This window comes from Sprattus sprattus (genome assembly GCF_963457725.1).
Source record: "Sprattus sprattus genome assembly, chromosome: 11".
NCBI classification, from domain to species: domain Eukaryota; kingdom Metazoa; phylum Chordata; class Actinopteri; order Clupeiformes; family Clupeidae; genus Sprattus; species Sprattus sprattus.
In genome coordinates this window covers 26,482,841-26,509,733 of record NC_137909.1, presented here as the reverse complement: position 1 = coordinate 26,509,733, position 26,893 = coordinate 26,482,841, and the positions used below count along the sequence as shown (strand labels likewise).

At 41.3% G+C, this 26,893-nt stretch overlaps 3 protein-coding genes across 3 annotated transcripts; 1 reads left to right on the top strand and 2 right to left on the bottom strand.

Moving 5' to 3' along the window:
- Window positions 1-1,491: 1,491 nt before the first annotated feature.
- On the bottom strand, window positions 1,492-9,991 carry LOC308372667 (UDP-glucose 6-dehydrogenase-like; the record flags this gene model as incomplete). The annotated part of the gene is made up of 12 exons (XM_080847940.1): window positions 9,920-9,991; window positions 8,472-8,633; window positions 7,811-7,912; window positions 6,378-6,578; window positions 5,924-6,121; window positions 5,194-5,341; window positions 4,139-4,233; window positions 3,548-3,678; window positions 3,149-3,291; window positions 2,873-2,964; window positions 2,100-2,210; window positions 1,492-1,581 (listed from the first exon to the last, which is right to left on the bottom strand). Exons 2-12 carry the CDS (start codon window positions 8,628-8,630, stop codon window positions 1,492-1,494), a joined length of 1,470 nt encoding a protein of 489 aa, XP_080704066.1. The 5' UTR covers window positions 8,631-8,633; window positions 9,920-9,991.
- A 2,087-nt stretch (window positions 9,992-12,078) lies between these two features.
- wdr55 (WD repeat domain 55) lies at window positions 12,079-22,807 on the bottom strand (the record flags this gene model as incomplete). The annotated part of the gene is made up of 8 exons (XM_080847549.1): window positions 12,079-13,892; window positions 15,850-16,019; window positions 20,552-20,651; window positions 20,947-21,126; window positions 21,395-21,482; window positions 21,675-21,775; window positions 22,138-22,427; window positions 22,793-22,807. 8 exons carry the CDS (start codon window positions 22,805-22,807, stop codon window positions 13,523-13,525), a joined length of 1,314 nt encoding a protein of 437 aa, XP_080703675.1. The 3' UTR covers window positions 12,079-13,522.
- Window positions 22,808-23,181: 374 nt separating this feature from the next.
- On the top strand, window positions 23,182-26,552 carry LOC308371901 (large ribosomal subunit protein uL15-like). Its single transcript, XM_080846933.1, has 5 exons — window positions 23,182-23,232; window positions 23,750-23,813; window positions 23,929-24,004; window positions 24,264-24,438; window positions 26,378-26,552. The coding sequence occupies exons 1-5, from the start codon at window positions 23,230-23,232 to the stop codon at window positions 26,504-26,506; spliced, it is 447 nt and encodes a 148-aa protein (XP_080703059.1). The 5' UTR covers window positions 23,182-23,229; the 3' UTR covers window positions 26,507-26,552.
- Window positions 26,553-26,893: the final 341 nt, after the last annotated feature.

Genomic DNA, 26,893 nt, shown 5'->3' with positions numbered 1-26,893 from the left:
GATTAGCCCCTATCTTGATCTAATTCTTCTTATTCAGACGTAACATAACTTTCATGACCACAAATATAAATTGGCCAGCGATTTAATTTGCTTTTTTATTCATAAATGTATGTAAAATGCTCGGAGCAATGCATCATGGGAGATGGGATGACAGACATGTCATGTTACTGTTCCAAACTCTTTATTATCAATAGAAAAAATAATTCATTTTCGCATATCATTTAGTCTGACCACTGATTTTATTAACCATCATAATGTAATGTTGTTAATTGGAGCTTGAATGTCTTGTGTAATTTGTTTATCCGTTTGCTGCTTCCTTTACCTTGTGCTTTTGAGTCTCTTCTTCTAGGTTTTTCACGTTTTTTCAGTTGTGTAAATAAAGCGCTAAGACGCCACCCACAGGCGTGAGGTATGTACTACAGTCGGTTCACCGCAATCTGCTGCCTCCGTGTTTACGCAAATCTCTCGTTGCCAGCCTCCGTATTTACGAAATTAAAAGATTCGATTGGTGTGAAAAGTAAATCCGATTCGGAGGCCCTAGACTTCGTGTGCATAGCACCTGAGAGCATAGCTGTTTACTTTGTCACCAATTCAACCACACTGTCCAAAATGCTTTTTCCACTACATCTTTTCTTATGATTCACTGCTGGCTAGTGTCCTTTAACTTTTAAAGGTCATATGATATCATATCAAAAGTTTTTTCCATTTTGTCTTGGGAGAACCCTTAATGGTTCTATAAATTACTCCTGTCAGTATTCGAAGCCTTGGCTCCTGTTTGGTTCTATTTAGAACCTTTCTGTCTCGTTCACAGAACCTTTATGGATTTTAATCTGAGGATTACTGGGTAAGTAATAGAATGCACGTGAGGGATAATAGGTCAAATAGAACGTATAAGAGTTCCAAAATCAGAGTTCTTTTGAAGAGTATGTGAAAGGCATGTTTGTGTGACAGTGGATGACTGAGAACGAAGGTTTTAAGTTAAGTCAAATGGCAATAGAGAACAGAGGGTTGTGATCAAGTTTCACTAATCCACATTCTTTCTGTATCACAGGAAACTGTTATGTATATTACACCACCAAAACAATCCTGGTGTATTTATATAGGAGATATATCATGAAAAAAGAGATAAAAGATAAAACATTACAAGGCATTTTTTTAAATGTACCCACAAACCATTTATAAATAACAGGTTTTTTATTTATAAAGTATTATATATTTGTACATTTACCAAAACAGTTTGGACTTGTGTCACAGCATCATTGTAGACAACGTTCATACACATGTGGACAACTACCACAGCGGTCTGTATTGTATAAAAATGAAAAACATAATTTTAGATACTTGTTGACCTGCCCTTATTAGATAAAGTCTCCCCAGCAGTAAATATCATGTGGAGAAACACTGAGATGCTTACATTGAACAATCATGATTCAAATTAAAGGAGACATCTTTCTGCCAGCCATTTGCATTGATTGCTGTCTGTAAACTGCTTCATACTTTGTTCTTTTTCATAGGCGGCTGCTGATCTGACTCTGAAGTGAATGTGATCCGTTTGTTTACTCGTTTACCGATCGTTTCCACCTGAAAACAAACAGACATGAAATACATGAGGATTTGGATCAATAATAACTGCTATTCAGGTTTTAAGCAACTTTAGTCGACTTCAGTTGTCCTTGGTTATTTTAACCAGACCAGTCAATAAGTCCATAACCCTCCTGCAATGTCCTGTGCATTGGCTAAATAACAGGGGGACAAAGATGCACGTCTCTTTGCGCGATTCCTGCTGGGTTAATATCATACTGACATAGGCCTATATGACTATCACAATATATAAAGACGGCTAACTTTAGTGTTCTAAAAAGTATTACAGCAAAGGTAATACCCATGCCCCCTTCATTGGAGCCTGTACTGATCTGATTAAAACTACATCTACATTTACATTACATTTAGTCATTTAGCAGATGCCTTTATCCAGAGCGACGTACAAATGAGAAAACAATCAAACTACGAGCAATAGAGACCTAGTGTAACAATAAATACTATTTTACACAAGGAATAAAAAGTGCGGGATGACATGACATGGCACTGAAGCCGCCCACCTGAAAGCCAATGTTCTGGAGCTGGTCGTGTAGTCCATCTAAGATCCTTCTGCCATCAAAGACGAAGGCCGGCTTCAACATGGCCTTATAGATCCTCTCATAGTCCAGCTCCTGCAAAGAGAGCATAGAAATAGGAATACACTTTAGTTAAAGTTCAGGCAAATCCTAAATATACTTTAACATTAAAGCTTCAGGTAAATATTATATTATAATTGTTGTGTGTGACCCCCCCCCCTGCCCTTTCTTAGATATGGGTGGAAATTATTCGGTTACAGTATTTCACACTTGTCAAGTGTTTTGCCCACATAATGTGTCCAGCATTATAGATATATAGGTGAAAGACAGTTACATCAAATATGATTACCTTCATGGCCTGATTGATAATAATTTTATTACAAGGGAAGGAGACATTTTAGGAGATATTGTGTGTTGCGTCCCTCTGTCAAACTCTCCATAACATTAGAATATTGATTGGCCATGGTAGCGCTCAGAATCTCTATGAGTCATTAATGCATTGATAGCTTTAACTGGTGTCTGGTTTAGGGGCAATTCTGACAAATGATACATTTTGAGAATTTTGTAGTGCAGTAATTATGACACTTCACAGTAAGTTCACTGATCATAGACACTGCAGCATTAATCCCAATTCATACACAATTAATTATCCTAGAAAAGGATAGGGGAATAAGGGGAATTGTTTTGTGTGTAGAGGCAGCCTTTCCCTTGTCATGCATGCATAAGTATCGTACAAAGGGCTACAGTGCGTCACAAACCTTGAACATGTCCCACTCTGTGCAGATGACGATGGCGTGGGCGTTCTCACAGGCCTCATAGGGGCTGGTGGCGATCGTCACCAGCTCAGACACTGCAGGAAGGAAGGAAGGAAACAAATAACCACAATGAAGAGACAAGGTCATACCTTAAAAATGACAAATGTGCACGCATGTGTGTGTCTGTGTGTGTGTGTCTGTGTGTGTGTGTCTGTGTGTGTGTGTGTCTGTGTGTGTGTGTCTGTGTGTGTGTGTGTGTGTGTGTGTGTGTGTGTGTACCTCTGGATGGGGTGTTTTTCTCAGAGGCTGTGACCTGAGTCAGGTCCAGGATGATCTGTTCTGCTTTGACTTTGGGATCGTATACATGCAGACAGGCCCCCTCCTCCAGAAGGTAACGGCTGATATGGATGCTGGATGATTCTCTAAAACATTCAAGAGAGATACATTCAAAATGAACGACAACAAATCTATATAACAAATATAGCTGAAAGATGAATCAGATTTTTTATTTCATGAGGTATTGTTTATGCTTCAATAGATGCTTCCTTACGCTTTTTTTGTGAATTTGTGATTTCATACCTTTTTCTGATTTCACTGACATACCAAGACTACCATATCCCTCTGTCTGTTTGTCAATTGTATGTGTGTATATTTAAGCATCAGGACTCTGTAGCTCACCTGGTGTCTCCGGTGTCCTTCTTAAAGGCGAAGCCTAGCAGAGCGATCTTCTTATCGGTCACCGTGTTGAAGAGACAGCTGATGATGCGGGAGGAGAAACGTTTGCGCTGGTAGTCATTAATCTCAATCACCTGCGATAAAACAAAAACAACAACATACAAACAACAGTGACCATATATCCACACTACAAAACACAATATACATTACAACAGTTTTAGGTTACACTACAAACCAATATGCACGACTACAGATGTAGGTTACACTGTATTACATTACACGCTGTAACGGTAATGATAAAGACTAGTTTGCCATTTTCAAAAACATGGACTAACAACGCATTGATAGTAAGTACATTAGTACTTTAGTACATTAATTAAATTAAAGTCAGGGTTAGGATTTGAGTTGGAGTATGCAAGACAGGGGAACATCCAGGGGCGCAGATAGCATTGGGGACGGGATTCATAGTGACCCCGATCCGCTCTCCCTACGTTAAGCGACAATCATCAGTTAATAACTCTGCACAGCTGATTAGGCGATGTAAGCGTCCCCCCCAGTTTAAAAATCCCATCTGTACCGATGGGAACAACTCACCTGTTGCCAGTATCTTGCGACCTCGGGAAGGTTCAGTGCTTCACACAAATACACCAGATTTAGGACATCTTTTTGAAAGCAGCTCCCACCAAAGCCTACAAACACAAACAAGGAGTTATGGACACAAACACACACACACACAGGTTAACATCCAATTCTCTTAAATCACATGTGCATATGCATTTAATCCACACACAAAAGAAGGGTGCAAACTTAAGAGCAAGATTATAGTGTAATAGAACATTAAGTCTGAGTCTGTTCCAGAACAAAAAAGTTCTGGTTCAGTTCTTTCCGTGTGACTGATTTCAACACTGAAATCCCACAGGGTTGTTCCCGTCTGTTTCTGATTTACTTGAAGTTGGATCTGGGAACACCACAGTAACAAACATTTGCATATGTTCTCATCGCTGACCATTGTGCTACAAGCATTGCTCAACAATAACGCCCTGTGTGCCGAATGGACATGAGTTCATGTGTTTTTCTTCCAGACTGTACATACAGTCACTCACTCTAACTAAAGACAGATGTTATAATGTGCCTGTGGAAACTGAAACCGCCCTTAGGACAATTACAGAGAACACCAGAGTCTCTGTTTGGACAACAGGCTTTGCATCTCTTTGTATCCTTGTCTTATAAAACCACTGAACAAGTTCACCACACAGGCTATAATACTGTACAGTTCATCATATGCATACTATTTTGTTTCCATAGCATACACATTTATACAATTCACAAAGGTAGACATGGAAAAATCGACTGGTTCTTTGCTGTAAGCACTTACATTGACCCCTACATTCCACACTTGTTATACAGTTGTAAGGGCGATTACCACTGCTTATTGGGTTTTTAATAGATTTTTCATAGATACAGTAAATGAGCGAGTTTGCCTACGGGCCCCTGCCATGTTCACCACAGGGACCCAACCCTGCCACCCTGCCCCTCCCAGCCCCTCCCAGACTAACCCTGTCCCTGTTCATGGTGGGGGAATGAGAGATGCATGAAGTTGCGTCACCAAGAACTTTGGTCACCAGCTGCCACCGGCCCTCACCACTCACCCACGCTGGCCTTGAGGAAGCGGCTGCCGATCCTCTGGTCGGTACCGATGGCATGGGCCACCTCCTCCACGTCCGCCCCGGTGACCTCACACAGCGCGCTGATGGAGTTGATGCTACTGATGCGCTGTGCCAGGAAGGCATTGGCCGCCTGAGAGATAGAGAGAGAGAGAGAGAGAAAGAGAGGGAGAGAGAGAGAGAGAGAGAGAGAGAGGACAGGATGGGCAAGGATCCCTCAGTGTGGTGGATAAGCCACTGAAGCCTGTTGAGCCTACTGCAGACATGTAATGCAATTTATGCTTTATCCCAACTTATGTACCATGGTTCTGCTTAAGGTTTCTTTCGGATTAACAGGGAGTTTTTTCTTGCCTCTGTCGCCATTGTGCTTACTCTAAGGAGGTTCAGGCACTGGGCTCTGTGAAGCGCCTTGAGAAAATGTTATTGTTTTGGCGTTTTATCAATAAAATTGAATTGAATTGAATTGTATTGAATTGAATTGAATTGAATTGAATTGAATTGAATTGAATTGAATTGAATTGAATTGAATTGAATTGAATTGAATTGAATTGAATTGAATTGAATTGAATTGAATTGAATTGAATTGAATTGAATTGAATTGAATTGAATGAATACTTCTAGCTCGCATTCCGTGCAAACAACTGGAATACTGAAAGTTTAAAGTCCAGAAAGTCCTATGAAGATCCCTTCCAGTTGTAAGGCAATGCAGCCCTACCAGTTTGGAGAGTTCGGAGGACCAGGTGTTGGTTGTGATGATTTTGTTTTTGGGCACCCAGTGTTCGTAGATCCTCCTGAGGGCCTGGACGGCGGCCTGCCCCTCCGGAGTCTCATCTCCTCCGATCAGCACGCGGTCCGGGTTCTTCAGGTCTGTGATGGCGGTTCCCTCAGCCAGGAACTCTGGGTTGGACAGCACCTACAGAAAAATCACAAATTAAGGAACAAGGAACTCATGATACAGGTACCGTCAGAAATGATTGATGACATGATGGATTGTAGAGGAAGAATTTTAATATTTCTAGTATGAAAAAAAGGTTAACATTGATTATACAGTACATGTATGAAAACATGTATGCACTTTTGTCAAGTGTTTGACTTGAGTTACCTGTACTGTATATTGAGAATATTATATTTTTTGAATTAATTTAATTTGAATTATAAACTGGAGTTACCTGTAGGTTGAGGTTGTTCTTGGTGTTGGCGTTAAAGATGCGGCGTATGCTCTCGGCAGCGCGGACGGGCACGGTACTCTTCTCCACCACTATCTTTGAGCCACTGGACAGTTCTGCAATGCGCCGCGCGCACGCCTCAATGTACTTCAGGTCAGCTGCACGACCTTTACCAATACCAAAGGTCTTTGTCGGAGTGTTCACCTGCAAGACGCAAACACAGAGATGGTTTTCTTTACTTAGGAGTTTGTCTTATAGAGTATTATAGAGTCATGTGATCAATGTTTTTTAGTTCCAGTATAGTAAGATTATCTTGAACAATGTTATTACATTCAGTTTAAGAGCTGTATTGGGGCACTGATAACTACACAAGGGTGACTGCCACAGGTAGAACAGTGGAGCAGACTGCTTGCGGAAGGATGTTTGCCAACTTTATACCTTTGAGTGGATACAATATGTTTATTGGGGAGTATATTGAAAAGCTTAAAATATAACTGCAAGTACACAAATTACTTTAAATTCAGAGCCAAAGCCTGACACTTAAAATGTGAAAAACATGTTTCTTGTCTTTAATAAAACCATTCTGGGATTTACAGGCTGTGTTTCCAGACCGCGCAAGCAGACAACAGCACAGAAATGACTAAATACGCTAAATACGCCTTTGACTATTCTAGGATGCAGCGAATCAGACACTGATTCTCACTCATAAGGGATGAACAGTACACTGATACTGAGTAGGTTAAGATCGTTTGTGTATCTCTTCAAGGAAATATGGGTCCATACAATCTGGGAAATACTTCATCATTTGAATTGTGATTGAGTTCAGAAGACACATAGTTTTGTAATGACTTTCTATTTACTAATTCATCTTCGCTCAATGAACTGTAGAATGACACACATGTCACAGTCTGTCATTTGTGATTTACTTGATAAATAATACATGTAAGAACAATTTTATACATTTTGTAAGAACAATATGTTTCCGTCCTGAGACTGAGTTAGAGTGCATGAAACAAAGAAGTTGAAATAATGTTGCTTCCCTTGGTGCAAATCTATGTGCCTTTGTCTGCGCCTTGTTATATCTGTGCCTTTATCTCTATTTTGTGTCCTTTGAACTCTGCATTTTGATGTGTCTGGCTGCTCTGTCAATCTAATTTAATAAAGTCAACTAGCGATGTCTATCTATCTAGAAATCTGAAATAGATCAACATCCTCACATCTGAGACTTTCTGCTCTCACATGCCAGTGACTCAAGCCTTTCACAGCCTCAGAAGTCAAAGGTGCTGAAAGCCTCCCAGCCAAAGCTGCAGGCATCCACTTAGTGTAACAGGCAGATCTTCCTGGAGTGAGAGGAATGTGAACTAAACCACAAAAACGGGTTTACCAGGAACTCGTTGTGCACTTCAAACGGGAGAAACTTTAGTGGTGACACTCACTGATATGAAGACGAGGTCAGCATCTTTGATGGCGGTGTCTATGTCCGTAGAGAAGAACAGGTTGACCCCCCGACAGGACTCCACCACCTCCTGCAGTCCAGGCTACACAGACAGGACGGATGAGGACACACTCATGAACAAATGCAAAGCTTAAGTTGAACACGTGAAATTAAGAGGTAAGTTTAAACCAGGTTTCTATGAACGTTTATTAAAAGGGTCTATTCTGTAGAATGGCTTGGCAGGTGAGTAGAATTTGGATGATTATAAAACATTATAATCACACTGGAAATAAAGGTAAATATTCTCTTGAAGGTCACTGAAGCTAGAGAATAAAAATGCTATGTAACATACAATACATTAAGTCCCTAGTAGCCCCTTCAGCGTGAGGTTAACATACAATATAACAGCCAGATAGGTACATCCCTGTCTTTTGAAATGTTAATAGAGCTGATTTGCTGACTACAGCACCCAAGAAAGTCCCACAGACTATTATTTTTATAGCATCTGTTGACATGACAGAAACTAAAGCCTGCCAGCTCAAGCACTTCTTAGAAGTAATGTTTACAGTATCTTTAGAAATACTTTGAGTGTGTAGATTTGGGGGCTCCGGTGTGTTTGCATGCTGAGAGAGTGAGAGAGTGTTGCACCAGATGTGCTCTACCTCAAAAATAGGCAAGCAGCTGGAGTTCCAGGCGTTGATACGGTCCTCATTAATGTCCACGACCGTGACGACCACATCTGGGCACATCTGCGCGATGACACTGCAGGTAGGGCCGCCGACGTACCCCGCTCCAATACAGCATATCCTGGTCACCGCCATCACCTGGGAGACAAGAAAATGGTTTATTTCACGTGTTCAGAGATGAGATGATGATGATGATGATGATGATGATGATGATGATGATTTGCTAGAAGCACATTTAACACATATACGTTTTCACTATGAACTTCTCAAATCTGAGTCTGAGTTGGCAAATCTTTGGAGTAAAAAGACGAGAGCACATTTATCAACAGTGGGTATATTTGATTGCACGTCTGTGCCTGATAATCTTGTGTTGATGTAAAGAAGGGCATCTATCTAAATTCCTTTCATTAACAGCAAGAGAGAGACCAGCATAAGGATCGTCTTTACACGAAGTCCATAGGCCACAACCTCATCATAGTCCCCCAGTTTTGAATCCAGGTGGTAACGGGAAAAAGGCGTAGGCAGATGTGACAACATACAGATATTGATTAGGTTAACATGGATGGATTGCTTTCATTAAGAACTGGCATTTCGCAATAATGGAACCGTGTAGGTTCCCCATATTAGTTCTCACTGCTCAAGACCCACTCTGCCACGCTGCATCTTTGGGAACAGTGGCTCCTGTGTGTGTGTGTGTGTGTGTGTGTGTGTGTGTGTGTGTGTGTGTGTGTGTGTGTGTGTGTGTGTGTGTGTGTGTGTGTGTGTGTGTGTCAGTGATGGTCACTCTTCTTGGTAGCCTATAGCCAACATGCATTTACCCACAGGATCAAGACCAAATTTAAGCAGGTGGGGAACTCACACATCACAAAGCCTTCTTTATGTCCAGCCTCATTCAATCTTTCTAATGTTACGACCTGAAGCTCAGTTAGATGGGTTTTTTGTTCTTAGTGGATCCATATTCATGAACATTTTGTCAGTGACTGACCCTCAAAAGTTGCACAATGCTGTACTCTTTTTTTTTTTTTAACAGTACCACCTAAGTTACTTCAAAGCAATGCTTTAAAAATATCTTTGTTAATAAAGTGGTTTGTGATCGCCGACACAGCACTGATTAGATGTCACACCTTTATAGCTAATATGATTACACTGCATCATAGACTAACATTGGTTAACGGAGCGAACAGACCCCAAGACAAGGCTTAAATTAACTGCATTTTAGAAGTCTGGGGGGCTTCTTGTTAACCTCTAAATATCAATGAACTGTTTCTAACGTAAGCTAGTTCACAAATGTACAACAATAGTAAACTATGGGTTTTGGTATTACCCGTTACCATACATTTGTAACCAGTGTCATAACTTTAGTTTTGTATCACTTCTGCATCGCAAACGGAGTAACGTCATGGTTAGAAATGGCCATAACTTACTGTTGTCGATATCCTGAAAAGACTTCACACGAAGATGAGTGTTCTGTAGAGCCAGCTCCTCTTCTGCTGCTTGCTGGCTGAGCTTAAGGAAAATCGCTTCGTGGCAGCGGAGTTTGTGCTCCCTGGGATGGGGGTGGGGGCGGGCTGTGACTGCATGCCTTTGACATCACATCCAGCGAGATTTGGAGGAATTAATTTACGCCTCTCCGAATGCCCGCAGTTAACTGGCCCATCCGACGGGTCACATAGGGAGCCCCTCGCATTTCATTTTACGCTAATCTGAAGACATTTCCTTTGTAGCCCAATCTTAAAACTGCGCGACAGCCAGCACCTTCAGCGGTCTATCAATGAACAGTTTCTGAGAAGCGAATTGATCAGTAATCATTATAAAAATCAGAACACAGCCTACAGTTTTCTGCCAAAATCAAGAACTTTTCTTTTGGCCTTCTCAGTTACTAGCTCAAACCCAGATCGGCATGTATTCAGCCAAATATGAGCAGTTGAGACATTTCTCAATTCATTTTTCCATGTAAATAACGCGGCTGGGGTGTGAGTAATGCATTACAACTACTAAACAGAAATGGGGAGGACGACTTCTGTGAGATGGTAGCTGGGTCATTCCACAAAAACGTGCTGTCACTTACTTTTGGACACACCAAAATCCTTTAAGGTGACCTGATATGATTATGTTCAATAAATAAGGACGGTCCATGCAATGATAAAAGAAAGTTTATTCATCTAGAGGTCAATGTTTAATTTTAGCAATTTATCTAAAATGCCAGGTTCAAGGAATGGTCTTGTCACTTTGAACATACATGGAAGTGGAGCCATACATTTTTAATTAAAAAAGTTTTTTGTGAATTAAATGTTATTTACATTAACATTACATACAATAGAAAGAACATTTTGTAACATTTGTACAAAAAAAGTGCTAATTATTATTAATAATATCAAATAAATATCAGTCACTCTAAATTAGGTAATTGGTGTTAATGCTACACAAAACACTTTATTCTGAAATAATGCACTTTTTCCTGGATCAAGAGGTCATTGGAGGAAGTGCAGGTGGTCAAAAGCAAGGTAAGTCAGATGTCTTGCTTTATTTGTTTAAAATGTCACGATTTATTTTAGAATTTTACACAAAGCTTTTAAGTCTGTCAGTCATTGGTGTTACTCATTTCATAGCAGTGGAGGTGAATTTAATAAAAAAATGATTTTGTTATGACTAAAGACATGTGGTCTGACACATGGCAGCCATTATGTTAAGATTTTAGCTTTTATTTTAGCTTTTATTTCCTAATTCCTGATAACACAGATAACACCAGTGACATTCCTGTATAATTGAACCACATACAAGCTGCAAAAAGACATTAGGAGGAGAAAAAAAGTTTATAAGTTTGAATTATTGTCTAATGTTATCATTATAATATACTTTTCCTTTTGTCAGGTGTGACAACAATTGAGAGCCTGCACATGGACAAGCAGGTATGACCTGAACAAGTTCTACTGGCCATCCCCAGTAGAAGACGTAAACTGATATGGGAAAGAGCAGATTATTTGCATAATGCCAGAGCCAGTTGCTTTTAACAAGAGATCCATCCAGTTGTATGAGAAGATTTGTGCATACCAGAAAGGAGAGCTGGGACATTCAAGTAAGAGGTCATGCATAGTGGAAAAAAATAGTTTAAAGTTAAAACTGTTCAGCTATTTCTTATGCTGACATTTGCGTCATTAGGGTTATATTGCGTCACTGGTGTTGCAACCTGTTTTGTTCAGTGATGGGATATTATATTATATATTATTACTTCCTAGCGTAATCCCATACAGGCCTTCAGCCCTTGAACAGGGAGTCATAACTCAAGATTATCACCACTTTGTTGCCAAACAGCTGTTCAAAAGCCAAGTCTCCAGCAAGGAGAATTGAAATTTATGGGGGGTGCACTTCTTCCCTTTTAGGGCCCTGTAATTTCAAAGCAAGGCTAAATAATGAAGCACTTCTCTCTTTTCTCCTGGGTGACCGAGGGGACAGTTTAGTCAGGGGTCTGTGGGCTTATGGAGAGGGCACAACTGTTTCTTTTCATCTGGTTACAAGGTCAAAGTTCAACTACTTTTTTTCTGTTCCAGGCCACGTAATACTTCAAGAGACTCAAGACTTTTTTTTTTGGAAAAGAAAAACTTTCATCTTGAACAAAGTTGATGGACAAACATGTACAAGGCAACATTACACACATTTCAAATAACTCAATCAGGGAACATCCAGCCGATGTCGGAAGTCTTTCATTAACTTCTCAAGAAGAATTAACAACATTACTACCCCCACTAATCCTCCTCACCTTCCCAGGGTACACAACTCTCACTCTCTCTCTCTTTCTCTCTCTCTCTCTCGCTGCTGTAAACTTCAAAGGCCTCAAGTGAAAGCAATAAAATCCTCATTAACTTCAACTTCTAAAACGAGGAGTCTGTATGTTATTTCCCCCAATTCTTCTCTGCTGTGTAGAGGCACACAGACACTTCCCTGTTGTTTTCATTACTTCCGTTTCATTATGAAATTGTCTAATCAGCCAACGTACTCACGCTGTTACCTAGAGGAGAGAGATGGGAAACTTCAGGAAGTGATTACCATTACTGTACAGGGGGTGCTGGGTAGTGTCCCCTCTTATCGGCAGGCCACACCACTCACTTTTTCCATATTAATGATTCAAAATTCGTTAACTCAAAACGCATTAACTGTTTCTGCTTTGAGCAGCCTTGCCTCAGTGCTGAGGAAGTAAAACCAGACGGTGATAGACTAGCTCAGACCAATTAGATGTGCTGTGTACTATGTAGTCCTATGTACTATGGATGTGAGAAAGTCTACAACACAAACCAGAGACATTTGAACACGGATAGGAAGCGTTAGTTCAGGTAGCAACGGAAATGACTCAGTTTGAATTTGTAGAGGAAACAACAGATCAATCAAACCTGTCCTTAAGAATCAAGGACGCTGTTTCAAACCCCTTCAGGATGTTCCTAAATGCCATTTAAATGTCACATCTTTTACATGCGACTGTTGCTAAGCACTGTTTAGACGTTTCTAGCATATATGTTCTCTGTTTGCTAATGTCCCTGATATTGCAACTCGTCATGGAAACAGTGGACTGAGGCTACAACCTCAGGGGGAAGCCTTGGGAGACAGAGGACCGAGGCTACTCACTAATGGTGAAGCCTGGGGAAAGGTCTTGGGCTGACTCCGATCTTAAACGATCTGTGTACTATGTAGTACTATGTAGTCCTATGTTCTATGGATGTGAGAAAGTGGGGGGAATAGCAGGGGTGTTCATCTTTATGACAGACATAAAAACCAGTAGGACACTAATGTCACACTCTTGTAAATGACAGCAGCATTCTAGGCTGACCTCTATCATCATATTAGTCTTTCTGTACAAATGTCTCAGGCTCAGAGACCATTGAGAGACAAATCCTCTCAACAGACTCCTAAACCTGACAAATGTGTTGTGTCTTGCTGTTCGTAGGCAACATGGCTACTAAGATTTACTCTTTGGCAGCAGTGAGGTCCTCTGATGAAAGCCTAACAGTCACATTCTTTATCAGTTTCTGAGGTTTTCAGTCACTGCCGCTATCACTGTCACTGTCCTCGTCCTTGTCGTTGTCGTCGTCGTCGTCCTCCTCCTCTTTCATATTGTCCTTTTTGTCCTGGGCGTCAGGCTCGTCCATCAGCCCGGAGAAGAAGTTGTCTCCGCAGCCGACGGCCTTCTTGCTGAGCGACGTCAGTTTGCCGTGTTTCTTCTTCCTCTTCCGGTAGTCGCTGACGTGCATCTCGGAGAGCTTGGAGATGTCCCAGAACTTCACCAGCTGGTCGTGGGCACTGCTGGCCAGGAAATGTGAGTCGTAGGAACGGGCGATGTCTTCTATGGGCTCTCCTTTGTGCTGACCCACGCTGCCAACCACCCGATTGGGCAGAATGTTGATGGCTCTATATGAGAAGAGACAGATGCAGACACCATGAGTAAGCCATCATAGAATAGAATAGACTTTATTTGTCATTGTGCATTAGATACACAACGAAATTTGTTTGTGCAACCACTAAAAAAAGTGCAGTTGTGCTGGGTGGAGGGTAGCAGGGTAGTGTGATTATTAAGTTCTGTGATGGCCCTGGGGATGAAACTGTTCTGCAGTCTGGAGGTGCGGGCTCTAGTTGCCCGTTAGCGCCTGCCAGAGGGACGCAGACACCATGAGTAAGCCATCATGCCCTGACATTACATTTGACGGTCATTTGTTTAGTAGATGCTTTTCTCATAAGTGATTTACATTGCAGTACAGTAACATATTTTCAACGGTTAGTATTTTCCCTGGTTGATCAGACCACGACTTTGGTGTTGTCAGGACCTTGCTCTCCACTTAATGACCCTAGAATAAAGTCTTCTTTAAATTAATAGAATTATGTCTCCTTAAAACTCCCTATGCTTCTAATGCAAAACTATCCAAAAATTCATGCAAAAATGGTGGCAGGTTCCGTATCAATTTACAATGCAAATGACTCAAGTCATGTTATGTATTGAAAGAATGAAAAAATTCTTGGTATGGATGCAGGCGAATACATTTCAATATTTTCATTCTTCACAAGCACTACTGACCTGCCCTTCACTCACTCCAGCATTTCGGTGCAGAACTATTTTGTCTACATGTTTTCCTGTCGTAATCATTCTCAAACATGACTCGAAATGGACCACAATACATGTTTTATAACGGCAGAATGCCATTCATTCTCGCACACAGTCAAGGCCCATTTCTAGTCCAAGGTTTTCACCCATTTTTACCGAAACCTTTCCATGACTTTTGAAAGATCCCTTAAGAAATGAAAAGTACACAAAATCGCCCCATTTTGCTCTAAAAGTGTACAGTACTCTACAGATTTGCCCAACAACAACAACATCCTTTTCCAATAGGATAAGTTTCCTTCTCTAGTAGAATCAGTTCATTGGAGTGGGAACTGTACAGAAATTCATACAATGAAACATTATCCACAGAAGAGTACAATAACATAAGTAATTTCATTATACTTACACATGACTTTTCTAAAACTTTCAGACCTTGAAAATAGGATAACTTTTCCAGGATTTCCATCCCTAGTGGCAACCCTGCTAGTGCTCGTTGAATTAAACAAAATATTCAGTTTGACAGAGGCAAATTCTGCTTGAGTTTCTGCAAAAAATACTCCCTAAAAAAGCAACCTTGACTCTAGTGTCTCGTTGTAGCTTCTGCTTCAGAACAAGGTCTACATGGTTCTTCTTTGTATTTTCCACTTTTTATATGTTACCCCAAACAGACCTCAGGTTTACTTCTTATAAGCAATAGGGAATGGTCTTGTTATAGCATGGTTATGTAATGTTTCACACATCCAGATTGATCATTGAAGCAGAGAAAATCATACTGAACATTGAAATAACCTCCATGTTGTCTCCATGGAACTGCCCAAATAACTACAGCATACACCGTGATTCACAAAAAATATGAAATATGTACGTGTCTGTGTGTGTGTGTGTGTATTTGGATGTAAGCTCTTCCCCTCTCTTACTCTTTCCCCCCCCCCCCCCAATTTGGAAGTAGCTCAGCTTTAGTGTGTGGGGGACATTTATTCAAAGGGAATTCTGAGGTGTGGTGGATTTATGCGCGTCTGCCTGGAAAAGTAGGGATTGCGGGGGGCACTTTGGCGCAAGCAGTAGCCCCGACCATATACGGGCTTGAATGCCCATGAGGACACGGGTTCGAATCCGACCTGCTGTCATTTCCCGATCCCACTCCCCAACTCTTCTCTCCATCTCATTTCCTGTCAAAAACTTCACTGTCCTATCTCATAAAGGAAAAAAGCCCCAAAACAATCTTTTAAAAAAAGGAGTAAGGGATCGTGTGGAGCAGTGTGAGGGTCTCACCTGATAACTCCGTCCATGGAGGCAGCACACACCATGCTGTCTGTGATGGGCACGATGCTCTCCAGGGACTCCGCCTGCACGAAGAAGCGGTCGCTGGTCGCCCCAAAGCCGTCCCAGTTGAAGATGTAGATGGTGCCATCACTGGAGCCACAGATCGCCTTCCTACCACGCTGGGGGAGGAGGAGGAGGAAGTCAAAGAGGCGATGTACATGATGAGAGGAATACGTGCGAGATGAAAAACGGATTAATGTTCCGTTTCTTAAAGGCATCTAGAGCAGTGGTTCTCAACCCTTGGGTCGCGACCCAAATTTGGGTCGCCGGAGTTTCTGAAAGGGTCGCAAGACGAATTCTAAATGTTAAACTTTTTTTTCAAGCAATGCTCCCTCTGTCCATTAGGGAATCCCTGTCCCCAGTTCTGACACTAAACTACAGAAGCCGGCAATGGTTCTGCACGTAGGCCTATCTAACAATCACACGTTCGAACATTCAGCCAATCAAATTTGCATATAAGATATTTCAAATGTATCAACATGTATTGCGCGATAATATGCTCTGACATGACCGGAGAATATCTAGAGGCGACTAGTGTAGGCAAAAAGTCAACAGAGTATCTTCGTGTAAAACGAGTACCAGCTCAGATATGACTTCTTCTGAAGAACCAAAGAGGGATTTTTTCAGGCTTGTGACCCGGTATTTCGGTGAGCACCCGCCGTTGTGTGTGTTATGCAACGAAATACTGGCTACTGAAAGCCTGAAGCCTTCGAAATTGCAGATACATTTTGAAACAAAGCAGGCCAACTATAAAGATAAAAACTTTTTTTAAACGTATGAGCCAAAAAAAAAAAAAAACATTTTAACGTGCCATCATCACTGTTTAGGAGCAGGCACTGCGTGCATCCTAGCTGGTCTCCTACCGACTAGCTCAGAGCAAAACGTCTCTTACGGTTGCAGAAGTTGCCATCGATTTGTGCACTGCACTCCAGGGCTCTCAAGTGTCACGCATTGAGCGTGAGTGTCACTCATTTCGGTCTTTTGTCACGCACTCCCGCCACACTTCGTATTTCTCACGCTGAAAAAAACCCCTGGGCTATTTAATGTGCCGCAGCGTGCAAACATGACCTGGCCAAGCTGCCCTCACCATGGAGGAACCAGTCACACCGAATCCCCTGCAGTTCTGCCGTGAGGTGCCACTTATCAGCCAATAAAAAAATAGAAATGGGCTACACAATAGCCGAGCAGTAAAAAAAAAGGTATATTTTGTATCTGTTGTATCTGGGTAAGATTTAATCCAGCAACCAATGAAAATAAAGCATCCTGGAATTGGGCGCAATTGATCTTCCGAAAGTTTCGTTCACCTGAGGAAACCACTGGAACTCCGAGCATCACTCTTCTACAAGGAATAAGTCGTCTCTTGTTTTAATGTTACGACAAATTCACAATGGTTTGACACAAGCAATGACAACTTGACTGCAGTTCACTCTTTTTCCTTTCTTAACTTTCGCATTTCATACAGTTTATTAAGTGTCTTTCGGAAGTTTCTGAGTTTGGGGATTCGTTGAGTAGTTATGATTTTATTTAAGATCAACAAAGGTAGGTTGTCAATGGATAGTCTGATGTTACAAGGAAGTATCAGAGTTATTATAGTCTTAGCTCTCCCAAAGGTTTACCTCCCATTTTCTGATGTCTCAATGATTGAGCATGGCCATCATTGAGGAGCAGCGTCCCCTTGGCAACTTGCCACTATTTTGGGTTCTCATTTCTTCCTCCTTCTGCAAATTATGACAGGTGCCACAGTTGTATGTGCAGGTTGTGTAATGCTTCTTCAAAGTGTTCTTGGTAATGCTCAAACTCGCAAAATGGCAGATTTACGACGTTTGTATGCCTTTGTCTGTGATTTGACCCATCCAAGTACGCAAACTTTGCAAAAAATTAAAAATATACTGTAGTTTGTTTTGATTTTTCAATAACCGTGTATTATGTCTTCTTGTCCTCTCTTACTTACACCCCATGGCCTTCAAATAAAAGTTCTAAAACAAAATGCTTTTCAGTTATTTTTGTCTTTATCCACAGGTCTACAGACATTAAGACATTTCACACAATGCCACAATGAATGACCTCAGCATCAGAGATGTCTCACCTCGTGACTGGCACCTATCTTCCTGCATAGTTACTGAGAAAAAGAGAACACGAAGTGACACAAGGTCTACGGGTGGGGTGGTAGAATGTGATTTTAAGCACTTCTGCAAGAATTTGATTGAGCCCTTTCTTTGCACATTATGTTCTCACAACCCCTTCTTAATATTTCACATGATATGTTTTGCACTACAACATTTGCCATTAACATTTTTATTATACACTAGATTACAAAACATACAATACTGCGAGAATTAAACCAAATGTTTTGACATTAAAAACGAATTACTGGCCAAGCATCTAATTCCATTTCTGTAAAAACATGTTGGTTACATTACATACATTGACATATGAGGTAGATGAATGCAATTAGTGATTCATGACATGATAAATCAAGTAAGGATGATTCACAGTGGAAGTTAAACAAATAGCCTGAAGGTAGAGGGGACAGAGTATCTGTGAATCATCAACAATGACAACGGTGAGACAAGTTCAAACGTTCCAAAAACCCTACTGGCTTTCAGCAAACGTACCATCTTTTTAATTAGTTCTGTGGAACACAATGTTCCTGGCTCAAGTTCAAAAATGTGTTTTGATGTTTCTACCAATGAGCATACTGGTGTTCTATCTGCCGCCAAGAGAACTCCTGTGCCCATCAAGTTGTGCTGGATGTGACAAGGTACATAGGCAGTAAGGGGCATCAGGCCAATCAGCAGGCACTGAAGTAAGTCAACCAACACAGTCCAAAGCGTTTACTTGCCATTGACTGCAGAGATGAGTGTACAAGAGGTCAAGGTACATTTAAATGCATAAGGTTGACTGCAATGTGGAAGAATATCATTTTTCCCAATCAATACATCTAATTATTCATTCTCTTATTGTTACTGGGGGGGGGGGGAATCTTACGACAGGACCGGGGCGGTAGGAATGCGGAATGGGGGCCGGGCGGGGGCTTGACCGGGGGGATATGTCACTCTTGCCTGCCTTTAAAACTTGAGAGCCCTGGCACTCATAGGTGAAAAAGAAGCAGCGAACTTAAAGACAATTCCCGTGACAAACGACACTGTTCATGTGAGGATATGTGACATGTCAAATGATGTTGAGCAGCAGATCACTGAACGTCTCTGCGCTTTTGACTTTAGCGACTTTATAACTCGATGAATCCACAGACGTGGCTAGCCATGCCATTCTCTTGGTTTACGTGCGGTATGTGCAGAATGATGACTTTGAAGAGCAGTTCTTATTTAATTCAGATTTGCCAACATTTACCACTGCAGGCAGCATAGATTTTTTTCTGCAATGGACACATACTTTAACTCAGTCAGCTCTCCTGGTCAAAGTATGTTGGTGTGACAACGGATGGGGCAGTCTCGATGACAGGAAAACATTCAGGGATCTCATTTACTATTTGAACATGTCCATTTCTCATTAAGAAGTTGAGCATGTAAGTGAAGATTTCTCATTTAGAAAATCAACATAAGTCCTGTGATAAGTGGAACATGTTTGTCCATCTCTGACTAAAAAGGTGAACATGTAAGTCCATGGATTCTTCTTAAGAAGTTAAAAATGTATGGCTTAAGTCCATTTTTGTTCAAAGAAGTTCAGAAGTCCATGATTGCATAACTGATCCTGACTTTTAAACAGTTGCATGTGTTTTCAATGGTAAAACAGTGGTATAGTATTAAGCCTAGAAGTAGTGGTAGTTATCATAATAATAAAATAATAATACAATTGTTAAATTATTGGCCTGATGATTCTTGCTGATTATTAATTTGTGGGTCGCAACTGCACTGGTATCTAAAAAATTGGGTCATGGAGCAAAAAAGGTTGAGAACCACTGATCTAGAGAACATGCATGCTGTTTAATATGATGTTATATATGATTGAACTGAAATGGATTAAAGGATAGAATAGGAGGTTAACATTCATAAAATTCTGCTCATACATTTTGAGAACAGGCTGAGAGTAGCATTTCAAATACATCGCTTTGCTTTGCTTATGCCATAATATTTCAGCTTGACAACAGGAGAAACCTGTACCGAATCTCATTCTAAAAATGACTAAGTGCAGAGAAGCAGTCACCAAACTGAAAGCATCCTCCACAATAGCAAGACGGTAAAAACTGAGTAATGCGATTAAATCCAGTTGTGAACCCAGTAGGCATCAATTCACAAGTATTTCATCCGTATGACTCTTGTTTATCCGATGAGTCATAAGAATAATGAGTTGTTATTGCCAATATCCCAGTCCCTCAACAATTAGCTCATTCATTTTCATTCTCTGTGTGATAATCCTCTAACAACAGATCAGGGAAACAAATTGGCACAGAAAATACAAGAAGGGCACTTGGAGCGAGCAGAACTCTGCCAAGACCAATAGTGCACCAAGACCACTAGATGGGGTGGGGGTGGGGGGTTGGGGTATACTGGATCCATCCCCTGATCCGGATCTGCTTTAAAATGTAAGGGGTTCTTCTTCGGTCCATGCTACAGCCCTCCACCAAGTTTCATAAAGATGGGCCTGTTAGTGTGGCCTCTCCTGCCCTCTAGTGGTATGATTTGGTACTTACTTTAACAATGGCCACCGAGCTGAGATCTCCACTCTGGGGCTCAGACACCAGATCAAACCGCCTGCGCTTGATGTTGAACACCCCCATGGTACCGTCTCCACTGAGTCAACACAAAAACAAATGAATTTAGTAAATAATCTATGTTACCAATCCCTAGATCTTCTCTAAATAGTCAACAAGTGTAAAAGTGTTAATTTTATTTATCTACAAATGGTCCTATAAGGTTAGAACCAGAATTTAAGGTCTACATCAGGAGGGACTTATAGAGACAGAGGTCTCTTTGTGAATCATCAGCCTCATATGAAAAGACATAACATGTGAGGTCATGATAAAAGGTTAACATGTGAGTTTAAAATCTTCAGTGAGAACCAAAATGACTGTTTATAGATTTCCACCTTGAGGTGAGCAGGATCTTCTTGGCCTTGTCTATGGCGATCTCGCTGATGAAGTCCTCGTGGTGCTTCAGGTCCATGATGGCCGTGCCTTTCCTCATGTCCCAGACCTTCAGGGTGCCCTCGTCATCCCCCGTGGCCAGGACGTTCTCATCCACCAACAACAGGGAGTAGATGGGAACACTGGCATAGGGACATGGAGTAAGACAAGATGGCTGCAGTGAGGTGCTCAACAAACACTTAACACTTCCAATAACAGTATATTTTTTATTCAAGAGCATCACTTGACTTTTATAACACTTCTAGATTGAGGATCTATCTAGGTTGGACCATTCTTAAGAGAGACTAATCCATTCTGTTCGGGCCAAACATTTAGCTGTGCTAAAACCGCATACAGCATGTTTCGTATCTATGTGGAAGTGTTCTTCCAAGTGTGAAGTAGTTCTGATACCTGTGGGCTTTGGGGATGCGTGTGACCAGCTTCCCTGCTTCCACATCCATCATGTGCACAGACTTGTCTCTGGACACACTGACCAAGCCTGACAGGAGAGGAAGAGATGTTTCAAAAGCTTTAGACAAAGCAGTATCATAAATACACTTTGTAGATAGAGTTCTTCGAAGATACAGCGACTGCCGCAGGCTACTAACAGACCACACATTAAAACACACTAACATGTGTAACCTACAGTATGTCACTGTGAATAATAAGAGACAGCGTCCCAGGTACTCACTACGGCCATCATGGGAAAAAGCCACTTTCCTGCAGGACTTCAGGTGATGACCGGATGACCACAGCTCTTTCGTCTCCCCTTCGGTGCAAGAGTATGAATATCTAGAACAATAAAAGAAAATAACATTCAGTGCAAAATCCTGAAAATGTGTTTTTTATAGCACACTCCTGCAATACCTATAAAATGCTCAAATACTCTAAATGAACTTAATATTAATGTACAGACTCTAAACTATATATCTATCGGCTGCAGTGATAAGCACACTCTCCATCAACGCGTAAAACATACACATTTGTACAACAACACAATTAGAATAATTAATAAGACGTGTAATAATTAGAAAAGTATAGGAGCTTATTTTAGATTAAGTTTAGTTTTTTTAATTGACAGACTACCAATAATCGCACAGTTTATATACCACACACACTACTACTGTATACACACAATTGTGTGTGATACTTACAAATATATGTCGCCATCAATATCCCCGGCTGCAATGATATCCTGCTTAGGATGAAATGCTAGTGTGTTAACGATGGCATCAAAATGAATGTCCTCTGGTGTGTCGCGTATCCTCGGCTCTTTGGGCTCATCTTCATCCCCCTCCCCACCATGATCAGTGCCATTCTCAACGTCCTCTTCATCTTCATCTTCGTCCTTCACCTTCAGCAATTCCTCATCAACCTCCTGCAGGTCAGTGCCATTCTCAACTTCCTCTTCCTCCTTCACCTTCAGCGGTTCCTCATCAACCTCCTGCAGCAAGGCAACACAGTCGGTTAAAACACCTCGAAACAGACACCGCAGCTAGGTTATAACACAATTACAGCTGCAGTTCCATTAACATACACAATAACAATCTGCACGTGAGCTTACCACAGCATTTCGAGCATCAACCAAAGAGTATCGAAACTGAATAAAACTCAACTACTTATTATTGTCTGTATGAACTTCAGTTATGCAGGGTTATTGACAAGTTAGCTTAGCAAACATAAATTACACTAGTTTGACTTATTTCCAGTCTAACATCTCCTTTTGTTTTCTACGAAGATTAAGCTATATTAAACCCAAACACAATTTTAACTGACGGACAACATCATTCTGATTCAGTATTGTATTACCTGAGCAGTAGCCATCCCCTGAAAATCAGCGTGGTTGGATAAACATCAGGCATGGGAACATGTAGTTCCTCGTAATTTCTTTGTAAAATGAAGGTAATATGTCCAAACACACACACTGCCATCTACCCGCCTGGAATGGGAGAGGTAATTTCCGAACACACTTATCAAGATGATGTTCACGAGATTATGAACTACGCTAAAAACATCAATGATACATTTTACGAGATCATGCTAGTATGTGTTTGCCATGTGTACCATGTGTTTTTTTTTTTTTTTTTTTTTACATGTTTTTATATGTATAGTTTTAGCCCACGATCACTTTTGAATTCATCCAACCAAACGGTGGCGCTGTTTGGATTCGACATAACATTGACAGACAGTCTCGAACATTAACGCGAGAATTCTCTTCGGTCTTCCTCTCTCCGATTTCCTCCAAGATGGTGAGTATCATGAAGGAAACTTCCATCGGTAGTTTTACCTAAAATCTAATGTCATCCAGTAGTATTATTGTTTTTAAGTTTATGTGTAATAACCGGAATGATCAAATGTCTTGTACATTGCCTTTCTATGCTTATATTTCAATAAAATATCTACGATAACTCGTATATTAAACCCTGCCTCTGTGCCACCACTTGCCTGGGCTGTTCCTGCATGATTATTCTGTTGTAGCTGTTATGTAGTCTTTACGTGGTTGATCCTAGTGTAGATTTAGCAATGGGCCCAAACGGTTTGAAATGTAATGCTATTAATCAACTCTTTAAGAGTTTGAGGGGGCTATCTGTAAACTGTAATGTTACCCATCATATATTGGCCTCGAACTCGTTCGCTAATGCCGCTATGTGATCCTTCTGTGACATGCCGGGGAAAGGGAACTGCATACATGCAGATATGTAAATGTGTTCCTGTATCAATGGCATTCCTTAGGTTTATTTATATTAACGTGGGTCATTTTTTCAGCCTACCAAGAAGACCAAGACCAGGAAGCTCCGTGGGCACGTCAGCCACGGACACGGTCGTATCGGTGAGTAGCTAACTTTATGCGCTAGCCTGCTAGCATTTTGTATGTAGCCAATTTTGCGTCTGAAAAGACAAAACCACAGCAAGGTAGCTAACCTTAATTTTGTTTCTAACGTTAGGTAAACACAGAAAGCATCCCGGAGGTCGTGGTAATGCCGGTGGCATGCACCATCACAGAATCAACATGGACAAATAGTGAGTAACTTTCCCTATGGTACCTTTGCAGTGTTTCAGTTAGTGGTACAATTCCTGAGCCAGATTTTGTGGTGTTGAGGATCTGGCACTTTACATTTATCTGTCTGCTTGTGTACAATCCCATCTTGCTTGCTGCTTAGAGCATGCATACATGTTCAATTCAGATGGTTAATTTGGGCTTTAGGGGACCTTTTTGACTTTTTTTTGGGTGGAATTTAGATGTCTTATGAACATGTGTGTCATTCTCCTCAAATCCTAGCCATCCTGGGTACTTCGGAAAGGTTGGAATGAGGTATTTCCATCAGAAGAAGAACACCACACACTGCCCGACCGTGAACCTGGACAAGCTGTGGACGCTGGTGAGCGAACAGACCCGCCTAAACTACGGCAAGAAACCTGAAGGCCCTGCTCCCATCATCGACTGCGTGCGCGCTGTAAGTATCTGAATGTCCACTACATCATACAGTCTTTCCTTAAATGATTTTGCAGTGTGTTCTGTGGGAAGTACTACTGTTAGGTGGTATTGATCCCAGTTGAGGCCTTAACCTATCCATATTAACCAGGTGAATGGAGGAACATTAGGCAATTTATTAGAAGCCTTATGTAATCTTTTTGTCAGTCATCGCCATGAAAATCTGTTGCTTATTTCAGAAAGGCAGACGCATATCTTTATGCAGAGATGGTTACTGAACAGATGCTTTGGCTCGGGAGTTTGAGGGAAACTATGTGGATGATGGATTTAGTGTGTCCCTGACAGTGTTTTTCATGACCTGCTGTTTTGCAGAAACGTTACTTACTAGATCCAAGTGTCAAGTGTGCTGCACTTTAGGGACATAGCTATGCTCTTTGCGTCGGTTGTTGGTGTCTTCATAGATCTTTCCCGTTTCTTACGGACATCATTATGTGTTCAGTGCATAGAGCGTTGTCAGGGATGTTATTGAAGCTACTGTCCCATTGCTGTGTTGAACATGCATGTTAACTTGGCCAAAACTGCTCACATGTGTGGCAGCTGCTGTTCAATGAATGTGACTTCAAGGATGAAGTGGTAGCAGGAAAAAAATTCATTGGGGGAACTTTCGTAGTGATTGTAGACAGACCTCGTCATGTAGATGGCTGGTGTAGTCCAAAGTTGACTTGAGGGGTGTTCTAAGTTTGAGGTATATCTTGCATTTGTTTAGTTGAGATGACTGATGTGTTGCCATTACTAACGAAATGGGTAAATGTAGAGTTCATAAACGTACTTATCTATCTCAGCCAGTGTTTAATGAGGTGTTTAATTCGGCCCCCTTGTGCAGTTCGACTGGCAGCCCCCTCTTACCAACTGAACTGGAGTGACTTCATCACAGAATTATGAGACTTCCTGTTTGTCCAGCTCCATGTATGTTCCAGTCAGGAAGCAAAAAACACTAGGGCCAGTAAGAGAAATACACTGTCTGTAGGAGAAATAACACTGTTGCACATTTGGCCTGTTGCTGCCTTAACGGTCGAAGACCACTGTTCCAGCATGCCCACCGCCTTCGATGGATATAATAAATTTCCCTGTGGAAAGGGGCAAGGCATTGTTGATGGTTCACAGTCGACTGACATCTCTGGAAGATGGCGCAGCCATTGGAGCATCTCTGGCTTGTTAGGTTGGGCCAAGCTCAATATTATCCCAATGGACCCAACACACTCGTTTATCCAGTGAAAGTGTAATCTTTCACAAACAAGAGGGTCTTGGAGAGAAGCTCATGGGTTCTTTGTTGTACTGCAACATGTCTGAGGAACATTAGTTCCACTTATTAAACTTGTGCAGCCTTAGAAAGTAAACTCATTTCAGTGGTCTCTCCCACGACCCACTAGGAGATGCAAACCAACAAACAGTCCTTTTGCTGTGGAGGAAGATGTTGGTCATTGTTGGTCTCTGATGGGTTCAAGATGACACTGCATCATTTCAAAAACTTAGCTGTCAGAATTGCTTGCATTAGTCTTGTGTTAAATACCTGGCTAATTGAATTGTCCATTTTATATTCAGCACCAGAGAACACTTTACCCAAATAAAGAAATGAAACGCAAGTAAGCGTCAGGTAAACACAAGGGCTTTATGTGGCTAAATGATGGAAGGCGAAGTGTTTGCAGGCGGAAACGCACTCAAACAGTAGACGCGCTGTCAGGGTAGACCAACAAACGAGCCTGATTGCTGGATACGGGTTGCACTTTAGTCCCTCAGTGATGAATATGTAACATTTTTAAAGAAATTAATTTGGACCAGCACACCGCCCAGGTTGCATTGTAATGCACTTGTCATGTTTTCAGTTAAAGTTTTGTCGTGTACAGTTTGTTGTTCATTGGATGGTAATGGTAGATGTTCTTTTTCTCTCTCTCTCTCTGCAGGGCTACTTCAAAGTGCTGGGCAAAGGCAAACTGCCCAAGCAGCCAGTCATCGTCAAGGCGAAGTTCTTCAGCCGCAGGGCTGAGGAGAAGATCAAAGAAGCCGGAGGCGCTTGTGTTCTGACTGCATAAGCACCCACCGCCTTTTTTTCAGGAATAAAAACGTTGGAAAAAGAAATCTCTGCTCGTGTTTGTGGTTCCTCTATTAGGGCTAGGATTGTGTACAGATCCAGCGCACATGAGGGCCCTTTTTGAAGGCATGCATTGAACACTTATACATAAGCACAGGGTGCGATTTGTCCAAAAACCAGAGGGGGGGATGTTTTTTTTTTTTATCATGAAAAAAAAAAGCAATACATAGGCCTAATTATCTTCATATACATGCATCATATATGTCTATGATATGATAATCGCTGCTAGACGCTCAGTTCTTGTGCTCCCTCTCATTCACGTTGAAATACTGAAACCGAAACTGAAACTTTGAAACTGAAACGCAACCTTTTTGGACAGAACTCACTA